General features: G+C 39.8%; 1 protein-coding gene across 1 annotated transcript in view; it reads left to right on the forward strand.

The window, feature by feature from the left end:
* The window catches only part of UNC13C (unc-13 homolog C), a 524,763-nt gene that overhangs the window by 395,440 nt on the left and 108,636 nt on the right, over positions 1-20,687 (forward strand). Inside the window, exons 19-22 of the mRNA XM_014606134.3 lie at positions 6,334-6,460; positions 7,385-7,481; positions 8,389-8,532; positions 11,566-11,643. Of these exons, the coding sequence (XP_014461620.1) occupies positions 6,334-6,460; positions 7,385-7,481; positions 8,389-8,532; positions 11,566-11,643 (446 nt within the window). The remainder of the gene's footprint in view (positions 1-6,333; positions 6,461-7,384; positions 7,482-8,388; positions 8,533-11,565; positions 11,644-20,687) is intronic.

Below are 20,687 nucleotides of genomic sequence, written 5' to 3' on the forward strand. Positions count from 1 at the left end.
TTTCTGGAAGTCTAGGACAGAAGGAAAAAGAATAAGTGATTTCTTTTTACAATAAGCTTTTTCTATTAAGATAGAAAAGGAAAAAAACACTACAGCTGTGCAAAATTTCACCACCAGTTTTGTTTCAGTGCTGTTTTGACTAATTTTGAGATCAAAACAGCGAAATTGAATTGAAACAGATATCGTCGAAACATCCTCGAAACAAAACAAGGCAAGTCAAACTGTTTTGAAATTTTCAAAACATTTTGACTTTTGAAGCTGAAGCTGGGCTTCCCTTCAATTGCCTTCAATGCCTGCAGGAAAAGAGAAACTAAAGTAAGGAGAGGGAGGGGGGAAGGTGGGGAGGGGGGAAGGAGTTCTTTTATTATTGACTTGACAATTATTGTAGTTGGCCAGTGACTGGCATCCTTCCTGGGGTCCCTTCCAACCCCAGGGCTCTGGGGCAGGGATGGAAAAACTTCATAAATTCATAGATTCATAGATGTAGGGTTGGAAGGGACCTTGTAGATCTTCTAGTCCGACCCCCTGCCGTGGGCAGGAGAGAAAACTGGGCTCACATAACCCCAGCCAGGTAAACGTCGAGCCTCTTCTTAAAGGCCCCCAGGGTAGAAGCCTGCACCACTTCCCTTGGAAGTTCGTTCCAGATCCTAGCCGCCCTAACTGTGAAGTAGTGCCTTCTACTGTCTAGTCTAAACCTACTCTCTAGCAACCTATGGCCGTTATTCCTTGTTACTCCAGGAGGCGCTTGGGGGAACAAGGTCTCTCCCAAACCCCGCTGGTCCCCCCTAGTAAGTTTATAGACGGCCACCAGGCCCCCCCCTCAGCCTTCTCTTGTGAAGGCTGAACAGGTTAAGGTCCCATAGCCTCTCCTCATAGGGTCTGCCCTGCTGTCCCTGGATCAGGTGAGTGGCCCTCTGGACCCCCTCAATGCTGGCCACATCCCTCCTGAAGTGCGGCACCCGGAACTGGATGCAGTACTCCAGCTGCAGCCTGAACAGTGTCGCATAGAGGGGGAGGATCACCTCCTTGGCCCTGCTTGTGATGCATCTGTGGATGCAGGACAAGGTACGGTTAGCCTTACTGACTGTGTTCTCGCATTGTCGGCCCATGTTCATCCTGAAGTCTATAATGACTCCAAGATCTCTTTCTGGCACCATGCTTTCTAGAAGGGAGTTCCCCAGCCTATAGGTATGCTGCTGGTTCCTACTGCCCAAGTGCAGCACCTTGCACTTGTCAGTATTGAATCGCATCCTATTTTCATTTGCCCACCCCTGTAACCTGTCCAGGTCCTGCTGTAATCTGTCCTTCCCTTCAACTGTGCCCACCTCACCCCAAATCTTGGTGTCATCTGTGAATTTAAACAGGCTGCTCTTCACCCCATCATCCAAGTCACTAATAAAAAATTGAACAGTGTGGGGCCAACGACTGAGCCCTGAGGGACCCTACTGCCCACTTCCCTCCAGGTTGAAAATGACCCATTCACTACCACTCTCTGAATACGACCCCTCAGCCAATTTGCAATCCATCTGACTGTGTAGGCATCAATGCCACAGTCACCTAGCTTTTTAATGAGAATGGGGTGGGAGACAGTGTCAAACGCCTTCCTGAAGTCCAGAAAGACTACATCCACCGTGACACCTGCGTCCAGTGATTTTGTGACCTGATCATAGAAGGCAATCAGGTTGGTCTGACAGGACCTGCCCCTAATGAAACCATGCTGGTTGCCCTTGAGCATCATCCTTGCTGCTGGCCCATCACAGATGTGCTCCTTGATAATCTTCTCAAAGAGCTTCCCCAGGATTGAAGTAAGACTAACGGGCCTATAGTTGCCCAGGTCCTCCCTCTTCCCTTTTTTAAAGATGGGGACCACATTGACCCTCTTCCAGTCATCTGGCACCTGGCCAGAGCACCACAAGTGCTTGTAAAGCTATGCCAGGGGCCCCGCAATAACCCCTGCCAATTCCCTCAACACCCTGGGGTGGAGAGCATTTGGACCTGCTGATCTGAACATGTCCAGCCCCTCCACAAGTTCTCTAACCCAGTCCTCCCTAGGCTTGGCAGAAGCATTGTTTAACCTGCCCTGCTTAGGTTCTGCCTTTGTGTCAGTTAGTGAGCTGTCTGTGTTCTAGCAGCTCAGCCTCAGACAACTACGGCTAGCAGCAGCACTGATCTTCTAACAGATTCCGTACTTGCTAGCAAGAGGGATTTCAGATTCAGAATACCTTTTTCTTCAAGGCTCTTTTATTTTATTATATTCACTGATTCATTCTTAATTGAAGAATTGATTCATTGTTTTCACCTCCCTCTTCCCCAAGACAGACACAGTCAGTTGCACAAGCACCCATGTCATGAGTTTTGCCTGTCAGCAGCCAGCGGTGCAGGGCCCCAGAACCCAGAAGCCCATGCACCTATCTCCTTGACAGCTGGCAGGCTTCGTGGCCGCAGCAGGGACTAGCAAGCCAGCAGGTTTCACCCTGCTGCATCTTAACACACACAGTGTCAGCCATGTCACGAGTTTACTTGTCCGCAGCTTGAGGTACAGTTTCCCCCAAACCCCTGCATCTATCTCCTTGAAACTTGGCAGGTCATTGTGGCCTCAGCAGGAGCTAGCATGCCTGTAGATTTGACCCCACTGAAGCTTAACATATACACATGATATGAGTTTTGCTTTCAAGACTTTGGGGTGAAGTTGCCCTGAAGTCCCTGCACCTATCTCCTTGAAACTTGGCAGACTTCATGCCCTCAGAAGGGGCTACCATTTCTGCAAGTTTCATCCAAATCAGGCCAGAAACGACAAAGTTCTAGGCTGTTTCAAGCTTCCCCATTATAGCCTATGGGCGAAACATCGAAACAGCATCGAAACGGTGAAATTGTTTTGATGAAACGTGACAGAACAGCTGTTTTGAATTTAAACAAAATTCAAAATGGAACACTGTTCCATTGAAATGTCAAAACGCAAGTTAAAATGAAATGAGGAGCCATTTTGTTCTGCTGTCTCCTCAGATTTCACAGGTTTGGGCCTGTGCAGAACTTTAATAAATAACTTCCAACAAAAGCTCAAGTGACTGAATAGCAAATGCTAACACAGTGGGATAACCTTTGTAATAATAAATATTGACATGCTGAAATGTATAATAGACCACAAATAAGCATATGAAAAAATGAATAGCTTTAGACTAAATTCTGCTTACAACCTACAGTTCATATTAAAATCAGTGAAAGTTTATAACTACAAGTTCTTAATTTAGCTCTCTATGGCACAAAATACACCTTTAAGTAATACGCTGTACATAATGTCACCTAATGGAGATAATGTTAATTTTTTTTCTATTACACGATTAGTTTTCAGACAATTTTAATTAAGCATTTTTTCCTTTTCTTAAAATATTCATACAACTGAAAGGATCATTTACATTCAAGAGATCTAATTTTGTACAAAATTATTACACTGCAATTTGTAGAGGTAATTCAATGTTTTATTTTGTAAATTTAATGAGATATTTGAATACTAGTTGTTCAAATTAAATATGCATTAGATGTTGCCGCTAAATAAACTTTAAAGAATTACTTATACTTTCCTGAACTATGTGAAAGTGACATGGATGTTTTAATCAATTCTATGTATCATGGTTGGGTTAGTTTAAGAGAAGAAACCATAGAGATATAACTAAGCAGCTGTATTTGAATTTGGCTTTTCACAAGACCAGAAAATTTGCTAGACTGTTCTGTTTACCTTAACAGTGTTTGCTTGGCAATGGCATGGTGGGATATTTATGTCAAGCCAGAAAAACTGCCTCTTTTATTTTCTTTGGTTATTTTTAAAAGACATTTTAAAGTTTCCTTCTTTCTTGCAGTAGTAAAGAGGTGGAGCAGAGGTTGGGAAAGGTCATGTGACAAGTAGCTGATTTATAACTGCATCTGGAAACAGGCTATATAATGCAGCACAGATGGCAACCTAGGATAGCAAAATATGAGAAAAATGTGGGATGTCATTTTGCCTATGGGGGCAGAATCCCTGGTTATTGCTTTAGAATTTCATTTTTGGAAGGAGCAAAGAGACAGTGGGAGAGGATTCTCTCTGTGTGACCTGACTTCACGTTAATGTCCTACCAAACAGTTGCTCTGGATGTTATTCAATTAGATTTTGTTGTTATGTTTTTTAAGGGAATTAATATATACCTTGCTCACACAAAGTTTTTACTAACAGCAGCTTGTTAGTATTTTACATGAGAGCTATAAATGAAGTCTTAATATTGATTATAAGCTCTTACCTATTCCTTTTTATGGAAACACTGATATTAACAGGGCTGCCATACGCTAACTCTTCAGGCTGTGGCTTTGTTTGATGTCTCAGTCTTCCATAGCTACATAGTGAAACACTTAACTGGTTGAAAATGCAGGATGTATTTCTTGGTTATTTCATCCACAGTAAAAAGTTGTACATGCCTCACCCATCCTTTTCACTCTCATTCTCTAGTTGTTTAGATCGGGATGCTCATCCTTCGGCCCATGGGCCAAATGCAGCAGGGCCACTTAAACAGCTACCCTCCCTGCCTACCCAATGCCCAAACCTGAAGCACCAGGTGCTTGATGCCAGCCAGGCCACACCTATCTCCTTCCGTGAGTCTGGGCCACCCCACCTTTCCTCCACGGTACTGGATTGGGGGTGCCATGCCCCCTTTTCACCCCACAGGCAGGACACACCCCCTTCCCTCAGTGGAGCCAGTCTATGCCCCCTTTCCTCTGTGGGGCTGGATTAAGGCTCCTTCCCCCCCATGAGGCCAGGTCACATTCCTCCCCTGCCTGCCCCCTTGCAGGGCTAGGTGAAGACCCCCTGTTCCCTCCCTCTATGCCAGGCCAGGCTGCACCCTCCCCTACCCCCTCCATGTGGCTGAATGTTGGCCCCCATGCCAGACCCAGGCACTGGACTGAAATCACCATCCAGCCTGCCATCAGACCAGGCAATGGCCATCCGGCTGGTTTAGATGATCCATACATTAGGTTTATAACAGTTGATTGTCATCAAGGTTTTTTTTTTCCCCCATGTATGTCTAAATTTAGAGGTGTACAATGTTGTGACAGTTTCTGTTGTTGGAGGACTGAGCCTTTATGTTCCAGTACCTGCATACAAAGGAAGATCATGGTTACGGAAGTAGAAAATGATAACTGGAAAAGTCTGATTGTTTGGTACTGTTGTAAGTCATTCCTAAGCCTGCTTGCTTCTTGTTGTATTTTTTAAATTAATTTGACTTGCTGTAAATAACTTGAGTGTACCAGAACTGAGTACAGTGCTGAGAATCAGTACCCCACCCCATTTGCCCACTGTAATCGATGGTATTCACACCTGCAATACTGACCAAAGTCATGACCTGTGTCTTAAGGGAACATTCTTAACATTTTTTGAGTAGAAAGCCATCACATCAGGGACAGGCAATTTTTTTGGGTAGAGGGCCACTTACTGAGTTTTGGCAAGCCATCGAGGGCCGCATGACAGACAGCCCGGGGCAGATAAATATTAATTTTCTAAATTTTTTAGAGGTCCCACAGGCTGAATAGAATGGCCTGGTGGGCCACATCCAGCCCACGGGCCACATTTTGCCCACCCCTGCATTACACGGTAGTGGAGCTAATTTTAAATCTCATTTAAAAAAATACTGCTATATTAAAATGGCTTTTCTACTCAGGCTTTAGGAAAAAATTAATATCTTGAGAGTTGTGATGATGCCTTCTTCCTTCTACTGTGGCATGTTATTGGTCTTTAACTAGACAATAAAAGTGTTGCCTGTTTACAGTTGCAGTGCCTACACCTTCAGGTGTTCTAACTGTACCAGTTACTACTTTAATTTGCATTACGTCACAGCTGTAGCTTTATTTATTTTCTAACTTGGCTCCTCTACCCATGCAGTTTGCATCACGCCAAGAGAAATCTGAATGAAGTTTGAAAGTGATTAAGCTATTAGAACATTCTTCTGTATTGAATTTTCAAACCTTTTTTCTCAGGAAGGCAGTATGGTTTTCCTATTATACTATGATAAAATTAGTTTTACTTTACACATAGCCAAAGATCATTTTAGTAATGAGGACCTCAAAAGGTTTTGTGCTTGAACTTTTCTCTAGTGATGCAGAGAACCTGTGGTTGAAATTGTGGGTGCAGTCTCAGACTATTTGCCTGTAATGTAATCACCTTATTATGGTGCATATATTATGGTGCACATATATATGTGTGTATATATATTCATTACTGCATATAATGATAAAATAAAGGAATGTGCAGGGATATTATTTACTATCAGAACTTCATTAAATGTTTTTTTATTTTCTCTCCTATCATAGAACACGAAAAGCAGCGGTTATGCAAAAGCACAGATTACATGAATTTACACTTCAAAGTGAAATGGTTTTATAATGAATATGTAAAAGAACTCTCTGACCTCAAGGATGCAGCACCTGAATACTCTCTGTGAGTATTGTGTTGGAAGAAGGGTTTTTTTCTCAGTTGCTGTTAAGGTTTATTTTCTTTAAATATTTATCCATAATGCCATTAAAGGCAAAATTAATTTAAGCTGTGAACTACTAATAACATCTTAAATATGCTCTTCAAACCTTTTCTATTTATTCTACCAAATGAATATTACACATATGTAAAATGTAATTAACCACTCTGCATGTATTTGTTCAACAAGTTTATATGCAAAGATTAAACAAATAAAATCTTAAAGTCAAAGGATTCCAGGAGAAGATTTAAAAATGTAAATACAGCAACAGTGTTATGTGATTGCAGTCATTCCACACCAGAACCTGGATTAAGATACAGCATTATTGGGGCTAGTTTATTGAAGCAGTTGTTATTCCATGGGCTAATTTTCTCCTCAAACTTTCTTTTTCTCCTTTCTTACTGTAATTAGTTTATGGTCTCTAGAAATGCACAGATTGGGCAATTACCTTAATGTTGGTAAGATTAATTCTCTACAAGCTTGAAATCAAATAGTGCTGTAGCAAAATTCAGTTCTGTGATATAAAAGTATTCACAGAAAAAACAAATGTCATTTATTAAAACGACCAAAGCAAAAACAAAAAACAAAAACAAAATAAATTTGTAACAACGGACTCAAATATCAAGTGTATGTTTTTTCAAATGTATGTTTTTAAACATGAAAAATATTGATTTTGGACATGTAAAGGCAAGGCATATTAGCAGCCAAAAATGTATGCATGAAAAATGGGGGAGTAAGTTTTAGCTATTTTGGATTCTGATCTACTTTCTAATAATATATATGATCTTAATAATGATATACTACTACAGATAATAAAAGAGCAACATGTTTTTAACAATGGATATTTTAAAGTAACATAAATATGATCTCTGGGTGGTATTCATTTTTAGGTGGTTTGAACCCTTTGTCATTCAATGGTTGGATGAAAATGAAGATGTCTCAATGGAGTTTCTTCATGGCGCACTAGAAAGAGACAAAAAAGATGGAGTGAGTCCTTTTCATTAAAAAATAAAAATCTATTAAGGCAACATCAGAACATTACAAAATGCCATACAACACTCTTAGTCCTTATGCAATGGCCTTACACCACCTGATAAGATGGACAGCCATTCCTTCTCAGTACTGGTACCTGCGTGCTAATTGTATTTGAAGTCCTTAATGATTTTCTGCCTACCTAAATTCCCCTTGTGGTTTCATTTGAAAATATTTTTGTTTCTTGCCCAGCAGTGGTTTTTCCTGCTTGTTTGCACTGTCCAGCAGCTAATATGTTTAAACCATCAGGTGGTTTATATAAAATAAAAATACTACTATAGCAATGCAACTTATATAGAGAGTAAGTTAATATAGTTATTAAAATTCAAGTTTTACATGTAGCTAAAGATACAGATTCCATCCACTAAGATCCTGCTGCCATCAGGGCTAAGGGTTTGGGTGAAGTCCTGGCTGCATAGAAACTAATGAAGTGTTATAACTGATTTCAATAAAGATGTTTTCACCCCACATATTTTGTGCAGAGGCTGAGGTATTTATGATACAGTTCCAGAAAAGGAAACTATTTATTTTGCAGTGAAGTCTTCCTCTCTGCCTTTGTTTTCTCCCCCACTTTGAGTCCCAGTGAAGCCAGTTCAACTTCCCATAGATTAAGTAGCAAATCCAATACAAAATCATGATTTTAGATTGTAAAGCATTCTGCCACTCCCATAAAAGTACAAGAGAAGACATTAAATCATATTAGGAGTTTATTATGTTTAAATTTACAAGCCATTTTCTAATTTCCTTTTTCTCAGTCTAGGATGGATTTAAAGTATAAGGAATTCAATTACTGTTTTATTGTCAGGACATAGATAGCTTCTCAAGTGTTAACCCATTTAAATTATTTTTCTTCCTTCTCTAGTTCCAGCAAACATCAGATCATGCCCTTTTCTCTTGCTCTGTGGTAGATGTCTTCACACAGCTCAATCAAAGCTTCGAGATTATCAGGAAACTGGAGTGCCCTAATCCTGAAGCACTATCTCATTTAATGAGAAGATTTGCAAAGGTAAATTAAATCAATGTGCCTCAACCAAGTTTCAGAGGAAGCAACATTCTGTTCTTGCTGTGCTTACACATGAATAATTTTAATGTTATTTAAAAGAAAACTCCTCTATTTTAAACTGGGAAAACTTCCTATTTTAAACAGGATTCTTATAACTTGGTCTTTTTTTGAGCAAGGAGTTGTTGGCTTGTTCCTCTTTGAGTAATTGCAAGTGGTTGGAGGAACTCTTATCTCTACTAACTTCATATTTTATAACATTAAATATTCATGTTTAGAGTTTCTCAAATTCTTCATTTCTTTTGAGGTCCTCTTACTGAATTTCTACATAGTTTTCAGAGCAATTCTTAACTTTAACACAGTGATCTTTTAGGTCAGTGCAAGTGCAGGAAGAATTTTGTGGCTTAGGTTGGGTTTGGCACCAGAGCAGTATTGGAATCCTGCTAGGCTGTGTTGAACCGCACATGAGTTTTATTAGCAGTCCAGTCAGGGCACTCTCCCTCTTATTGTTTGATGGCAATTAAACTACCATATTTCCTCACATACAACACATACCTTTCCCCCCAAAATTGGGGTGTATATTTTTTATCAAGGAATATGTGTTCTTTGCTGGAAAAAGTGAATGCCAGGAGAAGCTGTACAAGCCATGTAGCTGCCAAGATAGCAGAGTCCCATGTCAACCCTCTCACAGCCATAGCTATTGGCTGAGCACTGTAGCTTGCACCAAAAGCAGCAAGTGAGCTGTTTTGTAGCATCTTGATGAGGTTTATGGTGTGGAAACACCAGTTTATTTACAGGAATTACTTAAAGATTTCAGTCTTGTTCTCGCAAGGGTCTTGGACCTAACCTTGTGTGACATTGAGTAAATCCTCCTAGAAACAAAGAGTGTCCAGGAAGTGTGGCATCCCAGGAGACAGTCTGAATAAGGCTGCTGGCAAAAGTGATTTCCTGGTGCCAAACTTCCTGGACACACGCTGTGCTCCCAGAAAGACTTACTCTGTGTCACACAGTCAGCCAGAACTCTGAAAAATCTTCTTCTCTAGATTCTGCTTTCCATAAACAAAGTGCATGTTTTATTTGGGGATATGTTATATGCAAGAAAATATGATAATAGAATTTCCATTTGTCTCCGGATTGCTAAAGGATATGTTGAACAATATAAGTGTCTGGTTAGGGATCTCAATGAACTTTTGTATGCTGCCTGCTTTCCTTCCATTTTAAGATTTCACCATTGAAAAATAATTCTTCCATAAGGTTTATCAGCCATTTTTAAAACCAACTTTACTGTATACTATTGAAGTTTTGTGCATGTAATACAGTTTCAACTTTTTTAGTTGGATTCCCTAGAGGAAAAAATTACTTTGAGCCAGCTGATCATATTCCAGCCAGATCAATGAGCACATCAGCAAAGGTGTTAATGTGGTGCCTTATCCCTCATAGCAACAGCCACCAAAACCAGTGCTGAGAGACAGCCTCCATGTAAATGACCTTCTTTTCTCATTGATCTCTTAGAATCTACAGGTTTCATAGCAGACTGTAGGGTCTCCCGGTCTGTGTGATAGGGGAAGGGAGTCTTTATAGAGCTTTGCTTCCCAGAGCCATCTCTCTACTGAGGGCTTTGCTTTTGGATGCATATTTTGCATTAGAGCACTACTCTAGGATTCAGGAGACACGGGCTCTATTCCCAGTTATTAAAATAAGCTGGGACTGGATTGCTGTGTGCATTGAACAAGCCACTTCTCTCCTCTACCTCAATATCCCCATTATGCTTGCCTCCCTGATAAAATATTCTGAGGATGAGAAATGCTGTTAAGAATTAGATATCATTATTGCTACTACTGATTATTAGAATAACAAAGGTAATTAAACTACAGCACAAATGGCACGCTTACCATACTGTGCTAGTTAACCTGATGCTCTTTCTGTGTTAAGGCCATAAGCACATTTATTTTTCACACTAAAAGGGATTAAACATTCTTTTATTTTGTACACAGAAACTTTTTTTGTTTTGTTGCTGAGATCTTTTATACCAAATTCTACCTACCTTGAAAATATTAATGGCCAAGTTTATAAGAATTATGATTTAAAAACTTGCATTTTTTTAAACTAAATAAGTATTTATACAATTCCCAATTCAATAACTACAGAGGGTTGGAGGAAGAACTGCAAGTACAGGGTGACTGCTGTATCTATATTTGTAAAACAATGTTTGTTATGGAGCCTAATAATAAATGAGGTGGGAATTATAAAGCTGTATGCAAATGAAATATTACAGTTTAGGTAAAGTCCAAAAGTAATTTTCTTTATTATGTCTGAAAGCAAGTTTGAACAGCTGTGGATAGAAGATATTTCAAAGTGGTCAGCTCCCTGTTTCTTCTGAATTTATGAATCTGCTGTTTGAGAAGCTTGCACATTATTAGGCTAGCTTCCTACTGGGTTGTTACACTCCTTGAAAGCTTTAGAGCTCCATTATAATGCTTGTGGTTTTGAAGGACTTTGTATTTATACCTATTTTTGTGCTTTCATCATAACTTTCCTAAATCTGCAAGCAATGATCATACTCCCATGATTATTGTGGCCTAATCTCACTTCTCTGGGGTTTAGACATTGCTGCCTTGGTTCTTGTTTCTCCATTGTTTTTAATCTGTGGGTTGTTGCTCTAGGGATTTTTGAGCTCACTAAAGTTCTGCTTAATTATGTGTGCATTGAAGAAACTAGAGCTCAATGTTCTTGCTTCTCAGTTTCAGCATAACTAGCTTTAAAGTCTGTCTTACAGTAAATTATATTTCCTTCAAAAATGCAGCTCATCAGTAGGTCAGTATTTGAAAATGTGTACACGCTAAACAGTAATATGAATAAAAACTAAAATTTAGTGAATTTAAAGGATAAAAACAATTTTCTTTGGATTATTTTATAACATTATCTATCTCCTTTACGAATTCACATTCCATTGAATCTTTTTGTATATTTATTTGCAAAGCTCTGCAGACAATATTTTGCAGATTAGCTATCTTAGTCAAGCATTTCTTTCCCATGCAGACTATCAACAAAGTGCTTCTTCAGTATGCTGCAATTATATTGAATGACTTCAGTTCATATTGTGATAAAGAAAATGTGGTGAGTATGCTTTATTTTAAATAGAAAATGTATTTTGAAACTGTAAATACATTTAGAGAATGTATCATATTTACTGAAAATATGAGCATTTTATAGTGAAAAACAATAAAGTTGAGAGAGGCAATTTTTTTCCACAGGACAGTATATTTTCAGTGATTGCTTACATTGAAATATCACAGCTGATGGTAGGTAAAATTAACAAAGTGTCCCTAGATATGATTTATATCTCTCAACCCTATACTCTCCTACTTATTTAGTTTGCGAAACTGGACTGTACTGTCAGTAATATTGTTCCTTAGAGCTGTAGATACAAGATCAGACTTTTTCATAGTCCACTGCAAAGGCATGGAAACATAATAAAGACTGGGAAATGCAATCAGATGGGGGGGGAGGGGGGGGTTCCCAAGCATAAAAAGTATCTACATTTTCATTTGAGTTCTCTTTGCATCAGTTTATCTGTCCTTATTAATGATCATTACCAGAGAATTTCCTCATATGTCAAGTGTGTGCAAATTATTTTTCTAGTTAAGCTGACTGTGACTTTAAAAAAATTATGAGGAAAAATCAGCATTTCCAAGAAAGTGGGAGACAGACTAAAGCTCTTGAATGGTCTCATTCACACATGTAACCAGGAACCCTTGCAGGAGTGTGATATTACTATTCAATGTAAGGGCTTCCTGGTAGCATCTAATGTCCTTTGAGAAAGTCAAAGATGAGTGAAACACAGCCTTAACTTGGCAACCCTGGAGCAGACAATAGCCACCTGGAATTATCTTCAGGCATTCCAGCTGCTTCACTGTGCTAGGTATAACTGGGCACATCTACATGAGACACTAAATGTGCTGTAGACTAATTCTACTGCACATTAGCACATCACGGCAAAAACCATGCTAATGCACAGTAGAACTAGTCTACTATGCATTAGCATCACTAAAAAAGTATGTACTGGTGCTACTGTTATAATGTCGTGAAACAATTAGTATGACAGTAAATAATAATGTAATGGTTTTATTATAACACTCATACTACATTTATATATGCTTTTGAAGTGCCCCTAAATTTGGAAATCTTGCAGATGGGTGCTTTGAGTTTAAAAGACTGGGCACCACTGAGATGGTAAGCTCTGGGGAGCCCAGCAGGAGTCCATGGTACATGTTACTCCTGGGAGAAAGTTCCACCCCCACTTCTCTCCCCTCCCCTCCATGGGGCCAGTGCAGCTGCTACCATAAGAGTACAGACTGCTGGCACCAAAGTCATCAGGGAATGGGGCAGAGCCCTAAGTGGGGCTCCCAGGAACCAGAGAGGATGTGCTCCCTAGGGAAGGTGCCATCCTATCTTCCCCCATTCTCTTCACTTGGCTAATATTACTGCTACTATGAGGAAGCAAACTCTGAAAGAAAGGGGTTAAGCAACAAGGACTCCTGAACTGTGCTCTTCAGAGTGCAATTCTTCCATGTGCATGGCCAGGTAGACTCACACCCCAGCTCCCTGCAGCTGTACAAAGAACAGCAGCAGTGAAAGCCCTTGCTTGCCTTTAAAGGCAGCATTTTAAAGTGTCCCAGAGGCATGAGTTTCTGCAGCCCTCTTTGCTACACTCTTGCAATGCTTGTTGCAGTCCCACACCTTATAGATCTTACTGGGTCAGGATGTTCTTGAGACAAGGAATTTGTTGTAATGCACTTTTTAGAGCAGTTGTATAGTTGGGAGAGCCATTGGATAAACTTTTGGGCATCAAATGCTATTCCTCAAGTCATCTTGTCCAACAGCTCTCCGAACTATACAAATGGTCCAATAAGCAGTATTGTGAAATATCACTGCCAGAGATTTAAAACTTGACTTTTTTTCAACAATAGGTGAAGAGCATCTCAATGGACTGGCCATATTGAACACTAACTCAGAAACTTTGATTTGAGGCTGTTTCCATGAAAAGTGGCATTCCCTGTGATTTTCGGCATAATCACTGGGGGAAAAAAACTTACTGAAAATAAAATCCTAGCTCCCCAATGGGAGTCAGCAGTTCTCACAACTACCAGCACACAGAAAGGGAGCTAAAATGGCAGCTTCCCTCTCCTTCCTCCATTGCTGATTGGCCAAGAGGGCTGTCCATAGTGCAGCCCTTCCCCCCTCCACCAATCAGTGGTGAGGGGAAGAACTGCATGAATGGTAACCCTTTTGACTGCAGAAAGGGGCAGAGCCACCTGAAGGGCAGCCCTCTTGGCCAATCAGGAGCTAGAGGTAGGGCTGCTACCAGGGCCCCCATACCTTCTTGATTTTGGTAGGTCCCTAGCCACGACCCATCTTATTGTTATGCATATGATGGGGATTATGTAAATAGCCCTTAGATTACCAGAAACATGCAGAACAAATCCATACAATTATTAAAAGGCAATGTTCCTCTAGGTCCAAAATATTAGGCACTCTGGGAAATAGTTACTCGCTGGGTAAACGGTCACTTCATGCTCCGGAAGAATCCCTTCTCACCTCTAAAAAGGCCATCAGTTCATGTTTAGAATACACAGACACCTGTTCAATATGATGCCAAATTAGGATGTGAAGGAACCACTGCAGAGAGGCACATCTCAGCAAAATAACACTGAAAACCATGAGCCTTTCAGTAATTATCTCTCACAAGAGACAGAGAGCCAATGTAGAGCCTAGGCTTCCTGATCACAGTGACACAGGAGCCAGCGGCACAGGACCAGCCAACACGCTAGCTAACAGGGGAGTTTGAGTGAGGAGTTTGCCCCACCACTTCCTTTTTCTGTAAGCTTGCTGAGTGGAAGGAGGATGAAGGAATGTTTTTTTCCAGGACATAACAGCAAAAGAGGAAAAAAGAACTAGCAGGAAAATCAGTAAAATGGCTGGAAAATGCCACAATGCCAAAGCCTTTGCCACTACCATCCCTTTCTCTGGCTGTACTTGTGCCGTCTCTGTGTAGGCATGGCTCCTGACCACTGAGGCTTCCACCCAGGCTCTGCCCTGGCTTTGCAGTGACTGTAGCCTGCATGTTCTTGCCAGAGACAGCTAGGTGGGGAGTGCTTGCAGTATGCACTGGTGGAGTCTCTCAGGAATCAGATAAAGGGGCAGGAGGAGGTGGATAGGCTGCGAGACATCCGCAAGCATGTGGCCTTCTTTGACTCAGCGCATAAAGAGACCTCTGGCATCATAAGATGGACAGCCAGAAAAAGCACTAGAAGACACACTTTCTCTGGAAGGTGGAAGATGGTAGTCTGTCACCTCTGAGAACAGACGGCACTCTTCTTCTGGACCTGCAGCTTTCCAGATGGAAAATGGGTATGAAGATATCACACTGAATGAGAAGGAGTCTCCACTCTAGTGGCAAAAGAAGCCAAGCCATGCACCCCTAAGCAAGTGGCTGAGACCACCACTACAAGAAAATGTGACAGGTGGTAGTGATTAGTGACCCTCTGATATGGAGCATGGAGGCATCCGTCTCCTGACCTGTTGGCTCAGGTGGTCTACTGCCTGCCACGAGCCCACATCTGAGATATCACAGAAAAGTTGCCCACTTATCCAACCCTCTGACTACTATCCAGTGCTGCTTATCTATGTGCATACTAATGATACTGCCAGGGGCAACCTAGAACAGATCAAAAGTGACTACATGGCACTGGGTGCAAGGGTGAAGGGGACAGGGGCCCAGGTGATGTTCTTGTTGATCCTTTCAGTCAAGGGTAAGAGGCAGACACATCCTTGAGATCAATGAATAGCTGCATAGATGGTGTCACCAGAAGAGATGTGGCTTCTTCAACCATCGGGTGGTGTTGCAGGAAGATGGACTGCTAGGAAGAGATGGGGTCCACCTGATGAAGAAGGTGAAGAGTATATTTGTATACAGGCTTGCTGACTTAGTGAAAAGAGCTTTAAACTAGGTTCACCAGTGGATGAATACAAAGGCCTAGAGGTAAGTAAAGAGCCTGGACACCTGGATAATGGAAACTTAGCAAAGTTATCAGGGAAGGGATAGGGCAGTCAAACATCTTAAATGTTTTTACACTCAAGCAAGAAGTATGGAGAACAAACAGGAAGAATTGAAGGTCCTAGTACAATCACAAATTATTATGTAATTGGGATTGCAGGGACATGGTAGAATAGTTCACATGACTGGATTAGTCATAGATGGGATATAGCTTCTTCAGGAATGATAGGTAGGGGGAAAAAGAAAGAGGTATGATGTACTCATGGTCAGAGGTGTAGTATGAAGTGGAAGGGTAGACCTATTGAAAGCCTTGGGTAAAGGTGAGAGGGGAGAGCAAAAGGAGGGGGATGTCATGGTAGGCATCTGCTACAGGCCTCTAAACCAAAAGAAGGAAGTGGAAAAGGTCTTTAAACAAATGATAGAAGCTTCCAAATTGCAGGACTTGGTTCTCATGGGGGACTTCTATTATTGGGATGTCTGCTGGGAGAGAAACACAGCAGTGTACATTATGTTAGGCATAATGTCATCTGGTAGCTGCCACTGTTTGTGAAGACTGAAGTAAAAAAGGCATTGTATACTTCAGCTTTCTCTCCTGGACTCCCGTGTCCTTATTTCGATCCTCTCCTTCCTTCCTCCCCTTAGGATCTTGAATTCTTATCTTTTCATGGTCACTGGTAACTCCACCTTCTAAAATGATGTCCTCCTTGCTTGTGAGAAGGAAGTAGAGAAGAGACCAGAAGAGTGATTATGGAGAAGATGGACATGGACTTTTCTCTATGACTTCAGGGGACAGGACTAGGAACAATGGACTCAAGCTGCAGCAGGAGAAATTTAGGCTGGAGATTAGGAGGAACTTTTTACGAGGATAGTTTATGAGGGCAGGCATTAGAACAGATACCTAGAAAAGTTGGATTTTCCATCCTTGGAAACGTTCAAAAGCAGGTTAAACAGACACTTGGTAGGGATAGTTTAATCACAGAGATGATGCTGCCTTGAGTAGGGAGCTGGACTAGCTGACCTTATAAGGTTCCTTCCAGTCCTACTTTCCAATAATCCTATGATCCAACAGTCACCTGCCATAGCATCCCAGCTTCTCCCTCAGGTACCACAAAAACTGGAAAACTAAGACAGGAAATTCCTTCCCAGAGTTCAGAAGGATAGTCTCACCTAGTACTGGTCCCGCCAACAGCCACTTAGTACTGCATCTCCCATATAGGTCAACAGAAATAAAATGTGTTTAACACCAAGTAGGAGGTCACTGGCATCTTTCAGATTTGGACCCAACTTGCTAAACTAAGCTAAAGTAAATAAGAAACTCAGCAGCAGAATTTTTTTTACCCACACAGAAAATGGGGACAGAGAGTTTGTGATTTGCAATGAATAATTGGAAAAACAGAAGTAATATACTAGCAGTGTCACCAGACCATGAAGTTGACACAATTCAGGGGTTACCAACAAAACAGAAGAATTCATAAAGAAATACATTATAGCTAAATAGCAACCATCATTGGTTCCTCTTACTAACAACACAAAAAGCATTTGAAGTATCATATTTTCTACCAACCCATAGGTTCTCCTCATCTTCCTAAAGGTAAATCACTGTACTGAAAAGAGGGTTGTGTAGCTCTCCCTAAGATGGAAAGGGGATACTTCTTACATTTTCTTATGAGTCTATGATTCAGTCTACTCCAGAGTTTATGTATGTGTGGGCCCAATTTGTTGCCATGGCCAATTATACTTTTGTGTAATACTGTACTTGCAGTTGATTTCAGTTTAATGCTAGTATGAAATCAAATTAACTTTTTTCTAAAAAGAATTAACTTTGATACCTAATGTTGAGCCATCAAATCTAAATGTTTATGTTGTCTCAGCTTGTCCAATAGGAATTTTTTAATCATTGGAGTGATTGATTTTTTAAATAATCCTGGATTGCTAATCTTTGTTAAAGTTTTAGATGGGATTAATCTCATTATGGCTTTCTAAAAGAGAAAAGATGTAAAGGATTACAACAAATGACTTCATAGAAAAACAATTTATTTTTTATTAGACACCATCTAGTTGAAATATATATTGGTAGCTTTAATAAAATACTATTTGATCTGGGGGTCCCAGACAACTAAAACTCCTTTTTCTGTGTTTGATTCAGTAGATGAAATTAAAATAGGTACTTATTTATTACTGTAGTTAAGTTTAAAACACTGAAGGGTATTTTCCACCCGCAAGATCACTTTACTGATTTCACGCCATCAAATGTGCATTAAAACTTTTCCAATAAAAACATGGATTAAGGAGTAATTTTCGTAACAAAATGTATCCCTGATACCAAGTGTCATTTTACTTCCCATTGCCTGTCACTGTTTATAAATTCATGTTAGTTTAATGCATTTTGCTTGCTATTTGGTTTTATGTGTTGTTGTGTCTGGCAGCGTGGCTTTTGTAGGTTGCCGTAAACAGAACTCTGAGGGACAAGATAATATTGAGGCAATAAGCTATGAATGTATTTAAGCTTCAGTCCTGTATCCACTGAAGGCAATAGAAGTTGTCATTGAACTGAATAGTGCAAAAGCAAGTCATTAAAGGGCACGTCTGATTTGGGAGAAGCTGTTGATAACAGACTTCTTGGGAACAAGTTACCTGTTATACTATGTGTTTTTGTACTTAGCTCTGCTGCTTCTATATTGCTAAGGTATTTGCATTTGCTTTAAAAATACACTTGATTCATCTGCCTATTCCTCACCAGAAATCATAATCGCTGCTTTGTGACACTGCAGACAGTTTCCAAAGCAACCAGCAGTCATGTGTCAAAAGAGGATTACTACCAAAAAGCAGTAGGAATAGATAACCAGTATAGAAACAAGTATGGATTTTTTCACAGCAATAATGTCTGAAGTGACATACAAATAGTGGCCCTCAAAATCATTGTGTGCTGAATCATTTCTGAAATGAAAATGAGAGGTAGGCTACATCCCTTGTAGAGCTCACCCCTGTAGCTTCCCTGGAGTGACTTTACCAATTGATGGTTATGTATTTATTGCATCCAAGAAGTACTCAATTTTTTACATGTAGATAATAAGGTAGATCCCTTGTCCCCATACAATTAACAGTCTAAAGACCTGACCTTGCCAATGCTTAGTACTAGCCATAGTATTTTTTACCACAAGTAGTTTCTATTGACATCCAATAGAAAGGGAGTAAGGAAAATTGTTTATTTCATTAACTTTTTAAACTCAGACACAGAATCCCTATAATTTTATCATCCAATACAATTTTCTGGTCTTTCAAGTGTTTTTATATGTTTTGAATACTCATTTATTAAATAAATGTCTGTATATATTGCATTTTTTACTATACTTATTATTTATTTATTACTCTCTGTCTCTAAGAGGCAGAGATTTATTACTTTCTGTCTCTAAATGTCCTCCCCATTGTCTCTATTTTTAACGTCTTTGTTTTAATCCCTTTCTACCTTCAGATGTAACAGACAAAACAAAATTAAAAGATCTCTTCATATTTTAATTATGTCCTCCAGTTCGCTACCACCACAAGCTTCCCACTCCCCAAGTTCAATGTGTCACTTGCTAATTCAATTATATCTGAACAACAGCACATGGGAGATTTCAGTTCCCATTCAGCAACACAAAGAAGCATACAGCAGGCACTCAGGTGCGACTATCTGCAAAGACTAATGCAAAAGTAACTAGGATTTCTTGGATAACATAGTTACCTGCTGCTTCAACTGTATATATTTCACCTTGATGACAGCTGTAGATCTCTAGACAGAAATGTTTTCACAGTTCTCAGTTGAATAAATACAATTGTTTCTAACATCAGTATTTTTCAAGTATTTTTCCAGGAAATATCAACTGTTTTTTTTAAGAGATTGTGTTTTTCTTTTAAAGGGAATACCAGTCATAGCAGTATCCTAACCCTAATATATAACACAAAGAAACTGTCTATTTGAAGGGCTTGCAGTTGTATCTACTGGGGACACTAGTTTGGTAATTTATGAGGCATTTTTGCTTGGAATGTGACCAAAACTGCTAAATTCACTAGTGCTGAATTTTCTCATCAGTTCAGGACATGTTCTCTGACCCAATCCTCAGGAACCCCAAGCCAATATCTAGTGGCAAAAAATAGCAGGACACAAAGGAACTGAGGTGGGGATAGTGAACAGGACTGAGGAAGATGTTTCAATTTTGTTGGAGGAGGAAGACAAATAAGCATCTTAGGACAGCATGCCCACGTTTATTGTACCTTATTGAGGATGTGTGATGAAATGTTAAGATGATTCAACCATAATGGTCTTTCCTCCAGTTTCTCTCTTTCATTCTGACCCTCAGTAGCTTTATATGGTAATGCACAGTAGACTGTTGAATTATTTAAACACTTTTTTAATGCACTAGCACTAATCATACCATGACTCTGCACCACTGTGGGGCGTGTCACCATGTAGAAGGGTCATTAATTTATGTGGATTGTTGTTATTATTTCATCGCCCTTCTACTTATTGTTAGGTTGAAAGGTGGATGCATTATTGAAATACATTATTTCAGAGCTTGAATGTAATATTCAGATCCACTGGAACATACCAACCCTGCCAAAACAGAATTCCATTATCAAGATTCATTTTATATTACCGAATCGTATGAATACACAAAGTCATATGAACACACAAAGTCCCAGTAATATCCCCCTTTTTTATATAATTCCAAATCAGATGGTTAATTTTATCAACATCTCTGGCAACTGCTGTCTTTTCCATTGTGATTTCCTCCATCTTTGACATACAATTCAATAAAGATTCTAGTTTAAAGAGGAAAATGTAAACACTCATATTCTAAGAATAAAGTATGAAGGCATGTTTCTGTAACTGATATTGCTTTAAGCACTTAAGCATTTTTGAAGCAATACCACGTTGCCTATGGAATAATTTAGTTATTGATAAAAACAAATTGTTGATTTATTCATGCACTGTGGTCTCAGATGTTAACTGCTGATAGTACCTAAAGTTATTCAATTTATGCTAAGATGGAAAGAATGCCCTCCATCTAATCAAAGAGAGTTTTTAGGTCAGTCCCAGATCACCTTTACCCTAACTCTTTAG

This window comes from Alligator mississippiensis, chromosome 11 (genome assembly GCF_030867095.1).
Source record: "Alligator mississippiensis isolate rAllMis1 chromosome 11, rAllMis1, whole genome shotgun sequence".
Classification (NCBI taxonomy): Eukaryota; Metazoa; Chordata; order Crocodylia; family Alligatoridae; genus Alligator; species Alligator mississippiensis.